Source organism: Aphelocoma coerulescens, chromosome 2, assembly GCF_041296385.1.
Source record: "Aphelocoma coerulescens isolate FSJ_1873_10779 chromosome 2, UR_Acoe_1.0, whole genome shotgun sequence".
Taxonomy (NCBI): domain Eukaryota; kingdom Metazoa; phylum Chordata; class Aves; order Passeriformes; family Corvidae; genus Aphelocoma; species Aphelocoma coerulescens.
This window is the reverse complement of record NC_091015.1, coordinates 123,676,609-123,694,975: the sequence shown is the minus strand read 5'-3', so window position 1 is coordinate 123,694,975 and position 18,367 is coordinate 123,676,609. Positions and strand designations below refer to the sequence as shown.

The 18,367-nt window shown below is 43.4% G+C and overlaps 1 protein-coding gene across 2 annotated transcripts in view; it reads left to right on the top strand.

Annotated features, from left to right (window-relative positions):
• Positions 1-17,529, top strand: part of GAREM1 (GRB2 associated regulator of MAPK1 subtype 1) — a 102,499-nt gene extending 84,970 nt beyond the window's left edge. For both annotated transcript variants that reach the window (XM_069004672.1, XM_069004673.1), the window contains 3 exons: positions 2,247-3,425; positions 8,486-8,652; positions 12,075-17,529. In XM_069004672.1, coding sequence (XP_068860773.1) covers positions 2,247-3,425; positions 8,486-8,652; positions 12,075-12,987 — 2,259 coding nt within the window. In that variant the 3' untranslated portion in view covers positions 12,988-17,529. The remainder of the gene's footprint in view (positions 1-2,246; positions 3,426-8,485; positions 8,653-12,074) is intronic.
• Positions 17,530-18,367: the final 838 nt, after the last annotated feature.

The following is an 18,367-nucleotide window of genomic DNA, read 5'->3' as shown; positions in this document are numbered from 1 at the left end:
CTGCCAGGCCACTGCTGACTCATGTTCAACTTGCCAGTGACCAGGACCCCCAAGTCCCACAGTGCTGCTCTCCAGCATCTCATTCCCCAGTCTGTAGACACATCCAGGGTTAAATTCAGCCTTTTCACTTGTAATTATCCTGTGACTATATTTTTTAACAATGAGAAAATGGTTTTCAGAGTTTTTAATTGAAAATAATTTTGTATTTAAACATGCCTGTTGACTCTCAAAGTCCATTTGCTACTTGGTTTGTTGAAATGGATGACATTAATAAGTAGCTGCTCCGTAAGACCTTCATTGTGAAGCTCAGCCGTGTAGTTACCTCTGTGGTTTCACATCTGACCCACTGTTTCCTCCTACAGTGGCTTGTTTGTTTGTGAATCACCAGGGAACTGTAAGTTGCCCGAGGAGGAGCTCCCAATGCTGTAGGTTGTGCCACCTCCCTCGCTCCGGACAGTGTCCCACAAGTAGTGAGGAAAAGCTGTGATCACGCAGCATCGAGTGAAAAGTCCAAAAGTGTAGCTGGCATTATCAGAGCAGCCATTTGTGGAGGCTTGTTGATTCTAGAAACCAATATTCTTCGAGAAAACACGCTCTCAGAAAGAGAAGGGGGGGATTGCGTGGTACAGGCACGGAGCCCTGTGTGTCCTCAGCCCTTATCAGCCCCTCGAAGGCGGGGCTATGTGGCTGCAGCTCCAATGCAGCGCTCTGTGACAGTTTGAGGAGAAACCAGCAATGAACGTCACACGGGCGTTATCAGCAAAAAAATCCTGAGTGCTTTCCTTTCATGTCGTGGTGTTTCAAAATGCTGTCAGGCCAGTGGTGCAAACTGTGAATGAGTATTACGTACCATAAATCCTAGTAGTTTCCTGGATTAGACCAATTAGTGTTTGTTTAGATAATTCAGGGTTTGAATGACTTCCTCTCCAGAAACCCCAAGCCTGAAGTGCTAAGGCGGCACACCTCGCCTGCGCTGCCTGTGCAATTGCTCCGAGAGGCTTGCAGAAGATAATCACAGTTCTGCAAATACGGGGGAATTGCAGGTCACGTCTTACAAGAGGAAGCATTATTCACAGCGCTTGTCAGTTATTAACTTACTGGAATTACAGCTTTCATTTCATGCAGTGGCTATTGTGTGATGATACCCGGGTTCGAAGCCTGGATTTTGAACTTCACTCAAGTCCATGAAGTCTTTAGGGGTTTCAGAGGTGAAGAAGGGATATACAATTTTAGCATATGTTTTCATTGGCAATTTCTTTAGTATGTTTGATATTCTCAAATAAAATGGTCTTTAACAGATGAGTAGTGTTTATCTGGTGCACCTTCATTTATGAGTAGGAATCTGCTGCTACCAAAGAACTGGGTGGTTCTGTTAGGTCCCTGGAAAGGGCTTTTCATGTTAAACCACTCAAATATGAGGCACAGCAATCTTGTCTATAAAGAGTTATTTCGGTCTTAAGGAAATAACTTCAGGAGCAAATGAGCCTTGGACATCTGTTTTGTTGGGTTTTTTCTCCTGGTACAATTTCCATACTAGAAAAGCTCACACATGGCTGTGCATATGTTGTTTAATCTCTTAAATTGCAATTATGATCAAAAAATGAGGAAGGAAGTCTATGACTAGGAGAGCAAACCGGGGGGAGGGGGGTTAGGCATATGGGATAGACCAATATTCTTGATTTCTCCTTCAGGGAATAGATGTCATCTGTCATTCCCCCTAGCCTGGAAAAGATTATATCAAAGGGATATGCTTCATCTGTAATGATGAGATCACCTTTTCTGCTCCTCAGGGAGCTGAAGATGGTGAAAGAAGTTTGTTTCCCTCAAGAGCCTGGCAAATAAGTTCTAGCAAACAGCAAAAAACAAGGGTGTGGGGAAAAGATACCCAAGGGAATCCAGCCATGGTCTGTCATAGCTGTATGACACAAACGGCTGTTCGAACTATTGGGATATGTGGATTTGCCCTTTCTTTAAAAAATGATAATGTTTGTTCTCATGTCTTCTTTGGCAGTTTCAGGTGGCTCTTTCCTCTCAAGTAAGATGCAGGAATGTGCTGAACAATTTTAAAAGCTTACTTAGCCGAGCTTTGGGTTAAACACCTTGCACTTGACCAGTTGGCTGTTCAAATAAAGTTACTTTCGTTTTTTCCAGTACATAGTATTGTAAGTTCAGTCTCAAGAGATTTGATGTGATTGAAGTATTGTCTTCGTTGGGCGAAAACCAAATTTTTTATTATTATTTTGCAGGTAGCTTCAGGTGAATGCAATGAAGACACTGAAGTTTACAACATTACCCTTAGTACTGGGGATGAGCTCACTTTAATGGGGCAAGCAGAAATCCTTTATGCAAAATCTTCTAAGGAGAAGTCACGGCTCAACACCATCTTCAAAAAAATCGGGAAGCTTAATTCAATTAGTAAGCTAGGCAGAGGCAAAATGCCCTGCCTCATCTGCATGAACCACAGGACCAACGAGAGCATCAGTCTCCCTTTCCAGTGCAAGGGCAAGTTCAGCACTCGCAGCCCACTGGAGGTGCAGATGCAAGAAGGGGAGCACACAATTCGCAATATAGTAGAAAAAACCAGGCTGCCCGTTAATGTGACAGTGCCGAGTCCTACACCAAGAAACCCTTATGACCTGCATTTTATCCGTGAGGGGCACAGGTACAAGTTTGTCAACATTCAGACCAAGACTGTTGTAGTTTGTTGCGTGCTTCGTGGAAACAAAATCATTCCCATGCATTTTCCTTTGCACTTGACTCTTCCAAAATTTATTCTACCTGATAGTGTGGTGAAGGGGGAGCTGTGGCACGAACCCCTCATCCAGCACTGGTTCAACATATGCCAGGAACAGTTTGACATAGACGAGTATTCTCGTGCCGTGCGAGATGTAAAGACTGACTGGAACGACGACTGCAAGAGCCCGAAGAAGAGCCGGTGCACAGGGCACAGCCACGTGCCAAACTCCCTCAGCTACGCGCGGGACGAGCTCACGCAGTCCTTCCACCGGCTCTCCGTCTGCGTCTATGGCAACAACTTGCATGGGAATAGCGAGGTGAACCTCCACGGCTGCAGGGACTTGTGTAATGAGTGGGCCCTGTTCTCTCACGATGCTCTTCAGTACCAGGAGTCGGGGGACAGTAGCAGTGATTATCTTTTCCCTGAAGTTAGCGAAGAATCGATGTTTCTGCCTACAAAATCAGAACTTCCTTATGAAGAGCTCTGGTTGGACCAAGGCTCTGGAAAGGGTGGCGATCAGCCTCTCTCTTGCTCGCTAAGTGAGAAGAACAAGTGTGACAACTACAGAGGATCTTTCCGATCAAAGTGTGGTACCGCGTCTCTTCCTGTGCCTGCAACTATCGGAACAACCACAAAGTCTTCAGATGTTTCCCTACCTCCACCTCCAGTGCCTCCCAAATCAGAAGCAGTAAGTCAGGGTTATTTATGTTTGTTTGTTTCTTTCTTTAGGTGGTGAAGAGTTTGCATGCAGATCTTTTTAGGAAATACTTGGTGGAGGGGGAAGGGCACATACAGGGCAAGAAAGCAGTCAGACTTCGCAAGATGTGCAACTTCAGCTAGTTTCCTACTGTGTCTAAGTCATGTCTTAAAAATCACAAGAGTATATTAAATACTACTGATCTAGTAGCTTAATCCTGATACTTTCAGATGATATTTATTTTCGGTTTCTTGCTCACACAAACAAGGTCTAAGAATAGCTGAGTCATTTCATTCTCTTGCTTTCCGCATCATCTCTCCATGTGACCTCCATGTTTTCTCATACTTTCTGCGGCCAAAGTGTGTGGGGCATGACCACACACACACAAACTGCCTCAGATGACCTTAGTGTGTCTTCGGTTAACAGGCTCTGATAATGAGAACAGCTATAATTTTTACAGATTTGAAGTGTTTGTTAATGAGAGATGGTCTTCTCTACTGTGAGCCTATAGCAGATTTTGAAGAATATTGTGGCACTATCCTCAAGGAAACTTGATCGAACTAGACCTTAACTAATCATTCTGTACTGCTTATGGAAAGAAAATATGTTTAAATAGGAGCTCTGCAGAATTGATAAATGAGCCTTCTAGTCGGTTTTGAACAGAGCATGTTTCCTGGCCTAAGGTTTTTAATGAAAACTCATGGGAGAAATCAGTTCTCCAAACCTGAAAGGTCATGGAGACTTCGGAGGAAAAATGCGAATACGTGTTATCAACAGGAGCTTATGTGGACTGGCTGGAGAATCCACCTGTTATGTGCTCTCTTGACACAGTCCTAAACATTATTTTAAAAAAAAAAAGAAAGAAAGGAGAAAAGAAGATTCCCCAGGAAAGACTATTTAGGTGTCTTTAGCAAAGTGTCAGTGATACATATTTATATTGCATGAATCTTGGTGGATATCATTTATCAAATTTGTTTTGCAGCGTTTTTTCTGGAATTTAAAAAAATATATAATTCCTCTTACAAGTCCTGTGGTGATTTCAAGAGCATGGCTGTACAGTAAATTAAGACTAATTTGAGACCAAACTGTAGCAAACCATGATGATCCCACACCTTTCTTCCTGCCATCTCACAGTCCAGTAGTGTTGGCTGTAGCCTTTCCCTCACAAGTCAGGTCAGAACCTGGTTGAAAGCTAAGTTGTGTTCATTCATACTGGGTTAGCCTGCAGTGGATTTCCGTGGGGATGCCCCTGGCCAGGCTCTGTGCTTCCTAGGGAGGTGCAGCGAGGAGAGGGGAGGAGGACGCCATGCAGGCATGAAATGCCCAACTGCAGCCCTTGGACTGTGCCACCAAAACTGCCTGAAAAGCAAATGCAGCAGCTGGAGCAGCCAGGAAAGGCAAGACATTATGTCTTCTTAGCAAAGTGTTTACGAACCCAAGAGCACTTCCTTGCCTCTGAGGTCAGGTATGCACTGACACTTTGTCCAGACTCTTGGACGAGTGCCCAGCAGCACCATATCGGGATGAGGCTCCCTGGCAGCCTACACTGACATTAACTGACGTGGGGCTGGTCCCACCCTCCTCCACCTCCTCCTCCTCCTCCTTTCCCAGACACATCATCCTGGCTTCTCTTTTGTGCTGGCTCTGGCACTCCTGTGCCTGGGCAGGCAGCCAGGTCTGGATCTGGAAAATGATTAGTTTCCTGCTGATTTCTGCGAGCTGCACTGCTTCTGCACAGGGTCAGAGGAGTGCTGGAGTGCCGGGGAGTGGGTGGTGGGGGAGGAAGGCTGCCCCTGCAGCAAGGTGAGGGCAGCCCTTGTGCTGTGGGGGTGCTGATGCCCGGATCATGCCTGAGATATGAGGGTCTTATGTCATCCCTGAGGTGTGGGAAGTAGGGTGCTGGGAGAGCTGTGGAGCACCTGCACAGCATTGGTGTGGACCCTCATACTTGGGGAATCCCCATGGCATAGTGACTCCCTTTTGGGGCCAGCAGGGTGACATTTGGGGTAGATGTGTATGTTGCCCTTGAGAGTTATTCTGTAAAGTGTGGAATTTTGTCATGTGTGTCTTACATTACTGAGGTAATGTGTGAGTGCTGTCAGCAATTTGGACATTGCTTTCTAGCCATGTTGGAGAAATAACTTCTGCTTAAGATATTAGCTTGCATTTAAAAGTGGGCAGGGGGTGTAGCCCCATTAAAAATAAAGCTAAAAACCTACATTTCCACAGATTATAATAATTTAGACTTGGTTTTATGGCTTCCTGGAACAGCTTTGGAGTGAGTATCAGTGACCTACTGAATTCGTCTGTGGGCTGGGGCTGAGGAGAGGTTTGCATGGTTTTCATGTAGGTATTTATAGAGTAAGTAGATCTCAGGAGCTGCTGAAGAACATGCGGTTTAGTCATCACTCCCTCTAGAATGATATTCCATAGCGTTTCTGTATAAAGGTTGGCTGGCAATTGTATTTTTGCACTAAATTTAAAATGTCTGTCCAGGAGCTGTTTGCAGGACAGGAAAGGACATCTGGGTATTTCAGAAGCTGTTCTGGTTTTCTTCTCTCCAGCAGGATGAAGCATTCTGATATATCACGTGTATTTTCTAAATACCTTTCAGAAAAATCAAAGCAGCATGAAGGCAGAAGGCAGAGGAGGGGAGAATAACTTCTGAATTAAGGCTTGTAAATTAGTAATTGCTTCATTCCCCAAACACTAATTTGCATAAAGTCAGAGGCTGTTTTCCTGATTGATATAAAGCACATCCCTGATGGAGTGCGCCGGAAGTTCAGGCTCCTGGGGATGAGGAGCATGGAACTGCTCTGTGTTACACTCACAGTCATACTGGTGACAGGGCAGGTTTTATCCAGGCAGCTGCAGAGCTGGTCACTGCAATAGGCACCGTGACACCCAGATTCAGCAGTGACACCCCAGGGCCCCGGTGGTGCTGGCAGGGCTTGGCAGCAAGGAAAAGGAGCAGAGGTCTTAAAATCAACATAGCACCTTATGCCATTGGAAACAGGTCACCATTCCTAGGTCACAGGAAGGAGGTTTGGAGCATGAGAGGTCAGTGTTGAATAGAAGTTTCAGGTTGTGCAGTGTAAATGTGTTTTATCTGTATCTCACAGCCATGTGACATCTAGTGCTTCCAGGGCAAAGAGTATTTCCAGCTAAGAGCAGCAGCCATCGAGGTCATTGTCCTGTCACACTGTGGCTGTTCCACTCATCTCCCTTATTTATTTCATTGCCATTCTCTTGGACCTAGTGAGCGTGGCTTTCCTGAAGCTTTCCCTTGCTCTTGTCCATTTAATCTGCATATCTCTACTTTTTATTCCTCTGTTGGGTTTCCTGGGAGCTGTGTGTGGCAGCTGTAATTACAGTTTTATGACAGAGACCAAACGGGACTGCAAACAGGTATTATTTATGGCTTCCTTCTGATCTGCAATCTAGGTCAGCAAGAGAGTTTGGCATAGTTTGTTATGCCAGCACCTTTGAATGCCTCAGTCTTCCCAGGAAAGAAACACTTTAAGCCTTTGACCATCTGCTGTGCTCCAAGAGCTCCCCTGAATGGTGTCTCTAACCCCATGGATATATATTCAATAGCATTCCATATTAACTTTGCCTATTCTGACTTGGGGAGGGAAAAAAGGCTTCAGGCATCCTTGGGGCACAACACTAAAATGGCTGAAGAGTTTTATGCCTGAATTCAATCACAAACATGAATAAAATTGATTCATTTTTTTTTCCTTTCCTTGAAAGAGCAAATAAGAACCCTTAGAACAAGATTTATTTCAGTGTTTTATGCTGTCGGGCATTTCCTGTAATTTTGACTTGTTTTGAATTAGGGAAAAAATGTAGTACAATGTCCTAGTCCCCAGTTTTCCATTTCACAAAAGTACTAAATATGTTATTGCATTTTGAAAGCACTGAAGTGGATTGCAAAAGGTTCCACATTTATTTTGTTTTTAAGTAAATTAAATCACTTTAATTGCTAATTATGTGTTGCAGAACTGCTAAGATAACTTTTAGTTCTGCAGTGTTGTAAAATTTTAAAATAAACTTCAGCTTTCAAACACAAAAATAATTTCCCTTTTCTGATGCATCTAAGACTGTTTCAGACAAGGAGAACATAGAGGTCTCCTCCTGCCCAGGGGCAGGTGGTGAATTGTTAAAAATCCTGCCTGGCAGCCTAATTCTCAGCAGCCTTCTCACCTCTAGCCCTACTAAATAAAGTTGCTCTCCCAAATATGTCCTGATGAGATTAAATCCTTAAAACCATCGTCTTTTATATGGGGATGGATCCTGACATTTTGCTCCTACATAGACACACCAAACTAAATTTCAGGTGAGCAGTGCTACAGCTGTGTGTTTTAAGCTGCAAGGTTGTCTGGCTGCATGGAGCAGACCTGTTGGCTTCGTTCACTGAACAGACTCTTGTGCCCACACCTTTCCACTTCTACATTTTGGACAGCCTTATCCTGCCCTGCCTTGGCAGCTACAGAAGGACTGAAGCTCCAAGTTTGAATCCAGAAGCTGGTAAATATGAGATACATGTACTATTCCTGAGGGAGGGAGGCTGGGAATCGTCCTAGAGCTGGATGACTGACTATCACTGGTGAAGTAAGTCAGGAAACATCAAAGTATATTGAGATCTTTTCATTACATAAGCTTGGTTTATTACATCTAAATAAACAACACTAATGAAGTTTAGGCATGATGAATTGCTCCTTACAGAATGTATAATATCAGGAACAGTCTGTCTGATTTTCTATGTTACTGGAAGGCTCTTTTACTTTTTAAATGAGTGGCAATCAAACTGCTGAAACGTGCCCTAAAAAAGATTGCTAGTAGCTCTACTAGTGGCAAAGTGTTCTTTTGGACTTCTTTGACAGCTACATACTGTTGCAAATGTATATACTTTTTCATTTCTCTCTTCTTCTCCCTTTTTAATTATTTCCTTTCAAAGAGTAAGGCAGAACCAGATGTGTTTCATCTGGCTGAGGCTGCTGTTGCCCAGATTTTCTTGCTGCTTGCTTACGTGTTCTTCTTTTGTACAGGTAAAAGAGGAATGCAGGCTCCTCAACGCTCCCCCGGTCCCACCACGGAGTTCAAAGCCGTCCTCCACCAGTCCTTCCATCCCTCCTCGCACAGTGAAACCTGCACGACAGCAGACCCGCTCTCCCAGCCCCACTCTGTCCTACTACTCCTCAGGACTGCACAACATGTATGTGTCTGAGCTGTGGGAGCACCGTGCTAGCACTTTCTGAGAAAGTTAAATTTAGCACTGTTCTTTTTAAAGGCGCTTGTTTCTAAGGGGCGGTATGGTGTCAGACTTGCTGACTTTTTGTAAAACGGGCTAACCTGTCAAGTTATTTTTAAAGATTGAAAAGGAAGAAAAGCTCCAGCAGGGACTAGGTTTTACTAGATAGGACATAGCAGTCGATATTAAATACCTGCACACATTGCTAGAGGTAATACCGCTCTTAGGTGACATAGGCTGTCTAATTAAAAAATCATGTATAGTTCTCCATGTTACTTGAAAGGCTTGAATCTTCAAACCAGACCACCTCAAAGCTAGTTTTTGGGTGGGATTGCAGTGCTGCATGCAGTGCAGCCAGCTCTGATAATCAGGGACACAAAAAGAGTGTGGTAATCCAGAAATGTGTTGTGCTAACTATATGGGAACCTACAGGGTGGATGTGATGGAGGACAGAAAGACCAGCAGACACCACTGAGTGTGAAGTGAGGTGTAGCAGAAGGGGGCCAGACAGCTTCCCCATCAAACACACTTCAGCACGACCCACAAACTGGAAAATCCACCCAGGCTGGTTGAAAGTTGACAGTAAATTCTGAATTATGTGGCTGCATAGCTTTTCTTAGTGATACAGTGTCCTTCCTTTGGCTTCAGAAAGTATATGCACCTTCTGAAGCCTCACCTCCTTTTTGCCTTGGATGTCTTCTTGCCATTATTTTTGGTACCCCTTCAATGACACAGTGTGTGGATATTACAAATTAATCTGAAACATCACTGACTTAATTTCAGCCTGGATGCAGTTGGGATAATAACTTGTGCTGGAATTGCCTTACTAAGCCATACTGCACATTTGCAGCTTAGTGTTGTGGATCTGGCAATGATCACTCTAGATCAAGGCTGCTTGCTTATTTTATGAAAGCCTGTTGGGTAGTTCTGTCAAGGTCTACTCCACAGGAGGTTGAGCACAAGACCTCCCAGCTTTTGGGGCCCACCAAATGCTGCTTTCTCTCTTTGTAGCTAAGAATACATCTGCCTTCCAAAAAACTATGAAAAAACTAGGAAAACAGAAGTGAAGTTTCTCAGGAATGCAAAAGGTTGTAGTGAGGTGGGGGTCAGTCTTTTTTCCCAGCTAACAAGCAAATAGAATGAGAAGACATGGCTCCAAGTTGCACCAGGAGAGGTTCAGATTGGGTATTAGTAAAAATTTCTTCATGGAAAGGGCTGTCAAGCATTGGAACAGGCTGCCCAGGGAAGTGTTGAAGTCACTATGCCTGGAAGTGTTCAAAAAAAGTGTAGATGTGTCACCTGGGGACATTGTTTAGTGTGGACTTGGCAGTGCTGTGTAATGGTTGGATTGATGATCTTAGAGGTCTTTTCCAACCTAAACAATTCTGTGATTCTATGATTTGCCTTGAACTTCACAGTATTTGCATGAAATTCATCTCCACCTGGGTCCAGACCAGACACCTCCATTTTGGTAGAGCTGACCTACCAGCACCTCTGTGTTGCAGAGGAAGCTACTAGAAAATTGGCATTGTGTGGAGTAGCCAGATTGCTGGTGAAGTTGCTTTGCGATTTATATCAATGGTCTTGTTTTCTGGATCATGAAGGGTTGCAGGCAATATTTTAAATGGAAACAAAGTCAGTATGATTTGTCCTTATCTGCCTGATACCTGACTTCAGCTGTATTTGAGGCTTGTCTTGCATCCTTTGGCACTGAGTCCCAGGGAGTTAATTTTAGTGGAGGATGAATAAGGAAGTACTTTGAAAATGTTAAAACGTTACTTTATCAGTTTTCAGGAATTCCATTAATTTTCGAAATCAATAAATGTTCCAGTTCTAGTATGGAATTAGAGAAGAGAAACAGGATCAATCAATTTAATTGCTCTGTACGGTTGGTTGTTTACAACACCTCGCTGACTGTTTCCTCAGCTTGATGGCTTGGTTTGTGAAAAATGATTTGCACTGTGTGCAATACACCAGTTGGCCTTTCAGCAGCCAGAAGTGACCAGCTGATGGTGTATCCCTGCTGAGTGGGGAAAACCCCATCTCTCCTTTTGTAAACATCCAGCTGCTTTACCTGTCAGACTTGTATTAGTGACGTAAAGAGACGAAAAGTTCGGAAGGCACGGAATGGAGACTGAGGGATGGTTAGAAAGAGGGAAACTGCATCTGTTGGGATGGATATTTTCCAGTGATGTAGAGTAGAGCTGTTTTTACGCATCTGCACTTTGTATTTGATCTGGGCAAATCCAGTCTGGCTTCCTCTCTGACCCGCTGTAAGTACACGGGGAAGTAATTTTGTGTCAATCCACTGAAAACCATGCTGGTTTTTTGATAGCTGCTCCATTCTCAAGCAGTTTCCACTGAGCTGTCATGGGGTGACTGCTGAGTTTCTTTCTTGAGTAGTTAGTTTTCAGGAGAGATAGGTGACTAATTAAAACAATTTTTTTCAACTGGTTTCTGTCTGTTCTGTTGAGTAAGGATTTTGTAAGTCTGCTAAGTGTTTTTCCAGTGTTCTGGTTTAGTTGGCCAAAATTCCAAAGATCAGCACAATCTTTTACATTTTCTTTTAGAAAGTGGCATAGAATCAGCAAACATTTGCTTTTGATAACAGCTTGCGTGCTTTTGTTGTCATCTCCGTCTCTTGGGAACGCCTGGATATAAACCATAAGTTCCCTGGGACAGGCTGAGCTTAGTTCCCCACCTGGAAGTGAATCAGGGTAACTTTCTTTAGGTGCCTTTGAAGAGCAAGTGTTTAACATCAAAGCATTTTAAAGATCCAGATACATCAACAAGTTACTGTGGGTAAGCTTAAAGCCTGATACTTCAGCACGTCCAGCTAAGTCTGCTTACCCTTCCTGCTAAAACTCATCCTTTGGCAGTGAGCATTAACTCACTCTGTGTCTCTCTACTCTGCCCTGGTGCACATGGCCTAGTGCAGGGGTGACCTGCCCCTCACATGAGCTTTTGCATACCATGACACATCTGTGCTCTATATATAGAAAAGTACTGGACTAGAACATCTTTCTAGTATGTGTGAGGCTGTTTCTCATCCATGGTGGTATCCCTCAGGAATTCAACAGTGAAAAACTGAGTGTTTGTGTGATGACACAGAACTGAATTGAGACATCCACTGTTTTTATGAGCTTGAAAAAACAAGACATGGAGCTTTTGGGTATATCAGCATCTTGTCAGGCTTATAGAAGGGGTGAAGGAACTGTCAGTGCATTAATTCAAACATGTTAATTCAAATGTGAAAAGTTCTGCTGGAGGAAAGAAGATTCTTTCCTTGTGACGGTCACCCTCTGACTCTGTCAGATGATTTATGAGTTTATTGAAATGCCAATTTTTTTCTTACTAACAACATCTTTTCTGCTTTGTTCCTTAAGTAATGTCACAGAGAGCGACAACACCAACCCAACTGAGAGCACACCCGTTTCCTGCTACCCGTGTAACATGATGAAATCTGAATCCAAAGAGCCTGAGAGCACAATGCCTTTGGGAAGCCCCTCAGCTGAAGCTCTGCCTTCGAGGTTATCTTGGCCAAACCATTTTTCAGGAACTGCTGAAGGCCTGAACAGGAGTGATTTCCTGCTTGATCCAAGCAGGAGCTACAGTTACCCCAGACAGAAGACTCCAGGTACGCCAAAGAGAAACTGTCCAGCACCTTTGACTTTTGACTTCGATGGGTGTGAGCTCCCAACGGGGTACTCCCCGCTGACTCCAACAGAGTTCACAAACACCATCTCCAGCTGTCCAAAGTCAGCAAGTTACTCTCTAGACTGCACTGATGAGAAAACTCTGGGAGTCAGCAACACAAAGCAGAGCCATTCGTGTCCTGCCTTACCTCCTCGGGCACCCAAGTCAAGTGAAGATAAGACGGTTACAGACATGTGTCCCTTGCCACTGAAAATAGATGGTGCCGAGGAGGAATCAAAAACTGGCTCTCCAGACATCTTGGAAGACCAGTATCTTGCTAAAAAGGGCATGCAGGATACATTCTCTGTGTCTTACCCCTTCTCATCTCCCCTCCACCTCCAGTTAGCACCGAGGTCTTGTGGGGATGGCTCTCCCTGGCAGCCACCCACAGACCTTTCTGGACTCTCGATAGAGGAAGTGTCTAAATCGCTGAGGTTTATTGGTCTGTCAGAAGATGTCATATCGTTTTTTGTCACAGAGAAGATTGATGGCAATTTACTGGTTCAGCTTACAGAAGAAATCCTATCAGAAGACTTCAAGCTAAGCAAATTGCAGGTTAAGAAAATATTACAGTTCATTAATGGCTGGCGGCCCAAGATGTGATGCTGGCTAGCTTTTAGGGAAACTGTATGAGGTGTGCTCGATACATTTGAGCTAATACATCGCTTCCTGTTTTTTGCACTAAAAATCCTTCTTGTAAATAGTAGTAGAAAGATTCTTACTATGCAGATAAACATTTTTCAGTGGTGAATGGACTTTTTTTTCTATGTCAATAATAAAGGTAGAGAACCTGCAGAGGTGTGCCTTTGTGCATCCCTGAATATTCAACAGCTGCTAAAAACCGGACACTAAGGGAACTTTGACTCCATAGTCTGTTAAGACTTAGTCGTATTTATTACTGAACAATTTGATGCTGAAAGACACACACCAATCCAGTTTACAGTTTTGTGTTAACTGCAAAAAAAGGTATTTCTTACGGGATTATTTCTGTTCACATAATATTTGGCAATGTGCTGTAACTTGCAGATATACAAAAGCATTGGTTTTGACACTACATCTGAAAATGTTAAGAATTTCTGTGAAGTGCCACTAGCACACTATTCTTGCAGCACTATTTTTATTAACAGTATCTTCCTGACTATCTGTAACGTGGATGCATTTTCCATGTTACTTTGAGCAAAAAGAGTTAAATGTTTTTAAACCAAGAGTCATGCTTAGCTCGTTGCCCAGAGGGGAGGGAGAAGGGGGATTTTCTACTGAGCCACTCTGCCCTGGCCAATTAAAAGTTTATGACCTGTAGATTTCAAAGTTGCTTTTGTAGTCGGATGACTGGAGTAAATAGCATGACTTCTGGTCGTGCAGCTTTCTCATGGGAAAAGCAGTTCAGTGCACAGACTTTTCTCAGCAGATCCTGCCTGCTGCAGCAGCCTGCTAGCACAGCCCTTGCAGGAGCTGTGCTGTGGTGGAAGGTAACAGCTCCTTGTGCTTCCTCTGCTGCTGCTCTGATCGTCTGAAAACACGCTCGGTCTGCTCTCCTATTCCTGCGGTCGGATCTGTGTGGGAAGGTGATCGTGCTCCTGTGTCATGCCTTTGAAATAAAGCGTTGGCAAGGTGGGAGGGATCGGAAACAGAGCACGGCATGCTGCTGAGAATGGGCTGAGTGAGGTTTTGGACCATGCCACAGGAAATGCTTGTGATCTTTTCAGTTCACCTGTCTTGTTTGCAGTGGGCTAGAAGGATGTGGGTGTCAAAGTGGGAGGGGCTGAGCATCAAAGGATGTGCTAATTCAGTTGCCCAGCTGCAAAATCTGCACTAGATGTCACATGTAAGTAGTAGTTAAAAGGGAGCACAGAGATGGTACGTGGGCATTAGTCTGCCCGTGGAGACCTCTCAAATTTAACTGCTTAAATGGCTAGGAATAGGATTAACTTTTGATAGTCCTTTGTGGATTTCTTGTAGTTGACAGAGCTCTCTGAAATGTGTCTAAAAAACTCCTGGATCCCCCTGCCTTTATATACTGGATTCAAGGATTTGTGGAGGTCCTCAGGAAACACTCTATGTTATCCCTTCCTCCTCAGCAAGTGTGCATGCCCAGGATCCTCAGGTGGTCAGAGCTAGGAATGCTAGAGCAGTTTCACCTTCACTTGCTGCTGAGCAGAGCCCTGGCCAGGGGAACACCATCACCTGCCTTGTTTACCTTTCTGATGTATAAAAAAATATTTCCATTGTAGGGCACATAGTTGGGACCATCAAGAGAAAATACAGAGCAGGGACAAAACTGCTAGGTTTGCCTGTTTTCTCAGCCATGTTGACTCATTAAAAATAATTTATTAGCAAATAGAGCTTTCTGTTGTTGGGACAAATTTCATGTCATGTCACCATGACGAAGCCAAGGTGCATTATTTGTCTTGCAGAATGCAAATCACCAGTTCCCAACCAGAAAGCAAAGCCCAGTTCTTGTGGGTACTGTAAAGGCAACAAATATCCCAATAGAAAAACCCCCAAGACTTCATAATCCTCTTTTTTATAATGTATTGGCTTTAAGCAACAGATGAATAGCTTTCTCCAAATGCTTTTTAATTAGCATCCTAAAATATTTTAGCTGCAAATAAGACGAGATCAAATTCAGATACTGTTCAGACGTGTGCTTGTTGGTAGACAGATGCAAGTTGAAACCAATTGCCTTTTAAACCTCACTGTGTCAAATGAGTGTTCAAATTTGAAAGGGCCAAATATTTAATGTCAGGTACTTGTCATTGTTTTGCTCAGCTTGTTAATTCTAGGTAAAAAACCCTAAAATATCTCAAAAAAAAAAAAATTGCAATCTTGGTAATATTAACATTAAGTATTGCTAACACCCCCCAGTATATTAACATCCCTGACAAAGTAGTTTTCTTTGACTGTGGATTCACACCTCTTCTGTTATCTCTGCTTACCTGCTTGAAGTGGTTATTCTTGCAAAGAGACTGGTGGAATTTGCATTCATGACTGTGCTGCATCAACATCTCACATGCATAAACCAAAATACAACTGGCCCACAGAAAGGCCTGCATTGTTTGCAGAAGCTGAGCCTGTGCACCAAAGTACAGCTAAAACCTCTACCTGCAAACTTGCTATTGGTGGCCTTCCAGTTGTCTCGTTCTAGCTTGGCACTGCTTACCTTTTTGTGCATAATGTATTATCATTTAGCTTTTTCCTTTGCCCTTAGCCACTCGTTGCCTTCATTTTTCAAGCCATTTTTTGGGACTTAGGTGTTCCTAACATTTGTGTTCCTTGAATTTTATGACTCCAGTGTCGATCTACCTGCTGTGGTGCCCAAGCTGGACTGAAGTTATCTGCTCTGCTGAAATCAGTAGAGTGATGAGCAAACTGAGCAAGTGGAGTGTTGTGACTCAGCCTTTGGATCCTAGGTTATGGAAAGGGGTATCTTTCAATAGGTAGCCAGGCTATGGCAACTCCCAAGCACAGCGTGGAGGTCAGCAGTGGGGAAAACCAATCTGGTTTTGGGCAGTAGTGGAGTCCAGCCATGTTGGTGGGAGTTGTGTTGGTTGTCTTTGGGGCCTGAGAGCTGTAACCATTGAGCATTGTGCCAGAGTGGGCCAAAAATCACTTAAATTTTTGAGGCAGTCTGCTAAAATCGGCCAGTCCTAACCTTGGATTTCTTCCCTCAGATTAAATAAATGTCAGGCCTCTGGTGCTTACTTGTTTATCAGTGTCCGAGCTGTGTGTTACCCTTGGGGTTTTTTGTTTGTCTGGGGGTTTTGGTAGCAAAAAATATGGCATGTCATCCTGTATGGAGCTGTCTCTCTGTCCTGCACCAGGAAACACATCCTTTCTATGCAACAGTTGCGTGTTGGCACAAGGACTGATGCTGCCTTCAGCAGTGAAAGCCGGATTCTGGCATGGAGGCTTTTCTGGAGGTGGACACTGAATTGGGCAGGGGAGGCATGGAGAGGAAACTTGAGGGAAAATGCTAGTTTCTTTCAAACACTTATTGTGCCTAGGATTGAGATTCTTTGTCTTGCTGCCTGCCTGGCTAACCAAAGCTGTGCTGACAGCAACTCAAAGTGCATACTTGCGTTCTTATTCTTGCCATATTGTAAAAATTGCCTACGGCTAGAAACTTAGACAGAAAACATTTGGTCCATCCAAAATTAGAAGGGAAATGCATTTTGAAGTATTCTTTTCAGCTAGAAGCAAGGGTTTGAAGTTACTGTGTATTACTGTGTATTTTCTAATACAACAGGTTTACTCTCCACTTAAATGAACTTTGTTCCGCAACAGCTTCAAGAGAAACAGCATAAACAGCGAAGCTGCCTGAAAAGCACCATGTTTCAAACCTATCTATAAATAATTGTTTTCCCTTATGTTTTCATCTTAAATCAACTTCTTGATTGTCCTCCCACAAAACAAATTGTGCTGGCACCAGCTTCTTGTGTGCTTCCCAGTGGGTTGCCTGCCTGCGGGCCTGGCAGGAGGTTACACCGTGGTACTTAAAAGCCAAACACCAGGCCTATGAGAGGACTACAGCTTAGCCCAGCTCTCCTGGCTCCTCTTCCTGATGCTCTGAAATTGCAGCGTTCCTGTATGCAAGCCAGAAGGTACAGATGAAATCCTAATAATCAAGAGGGATCGTCCTTTTTATTTATAGGGATGGCAGGGCAGTTTGGAAATGCAGGCCCCTTGTTGAGACCTAGCAATAAATGACTCTTCATTTTGTTATGTCTTAAACTCCTAATAATCCAGGAGTTGTTCCAACTTCACAATTTTTGTGTGTAATAACCAAATTTTCAGTGTGAAAATCTGCAGAGTGATTCTCTTGACTTGGACAATCTTCTGAATTGTATTAAAAATATGTTAGTTCTTAGCGCTTTAGATTCACTTTGGGTATGTCAAAAAAGTAACACTTGGGAAAAAAAGAAAAAAATAAAAAGCCCCAAAACTTTGGCTTAGTATATTTCCGTTATAAAATGAAGCATGGGTTTTGTGGAATTCTGTGCTGTTTTGGGCTTTTGTGTAAAAGGCTGAAGGCAGATTATTATTTAAACCAGGTGCAAATAAATATCCCTGTAATGTATATGAACAACTTTAAACCGTGTATTGTAAGTATATAAACTGTATATTAAAGACACTATTTTCATGATACTTCAAATGTGTACAGAATTTGTTGTACTAAATTGGTCGGGTTGCATGCACTATATAAAAGGGTTGGTTTTCATTTAGTAATTTCACTGACTTACCCTCTTGCTCATCTCAGTATAATTTGGAAATACACACTTCTCAAATAGTGAATTTCACAGAGTAAGATTGGGATAATTGAGAGGAGTAATCAGGCTTTTGCATTTAACCTCTCAAGACATGTTACTTTTCCCTGTCTTGTAATTTCACTCGTTCCCCTTCAGCAAGAGTATCGAGCTGTGTTTCCCCAAAGAATTTGTTGCCAGACAGCAGACGTTCACCTAAAACATTATTTTCCCAATCCCTATTACCTTTGTTTTGGAGGAAAATATTCAATTATAACTTGGATATGCTTTTAAGTGCAAGACCATGGGCAAATATTCCTGCTTTGCCGAAAGTCTCTGAGGCATTTATTGGATGGGGAGGAAATGAGAGACAAACCAGTGTTGTGCTGTAGGTTGCAGGTTGCCTGTTCTCACTTCCTTCGATATTGGCAATGGAGAGAAATGTCAACTCTACAGCCATCCACGTGTTATGCAGATAAGTTGCTACTGTGCCAGATTCCCTTGGGCTGAAGCTTCATTCGCTGATACCAGGCCAAGAGAAAGTTTACTACAGCACAACAGTAGTTGTGGAAGGGTTTATGGACGGAGTCATTAATACGTGTTTATGAGACATAAAGCAGGGCAGGATCTGACACAGTGGTTGCCGTTGGATTTGAGACAGATGGGATTTACTTGCCTCCAACCCTCACATCCGGGAGAGGAAAGAAGCATGTCTGGAGGCAGGATGTGCATCACAGGGG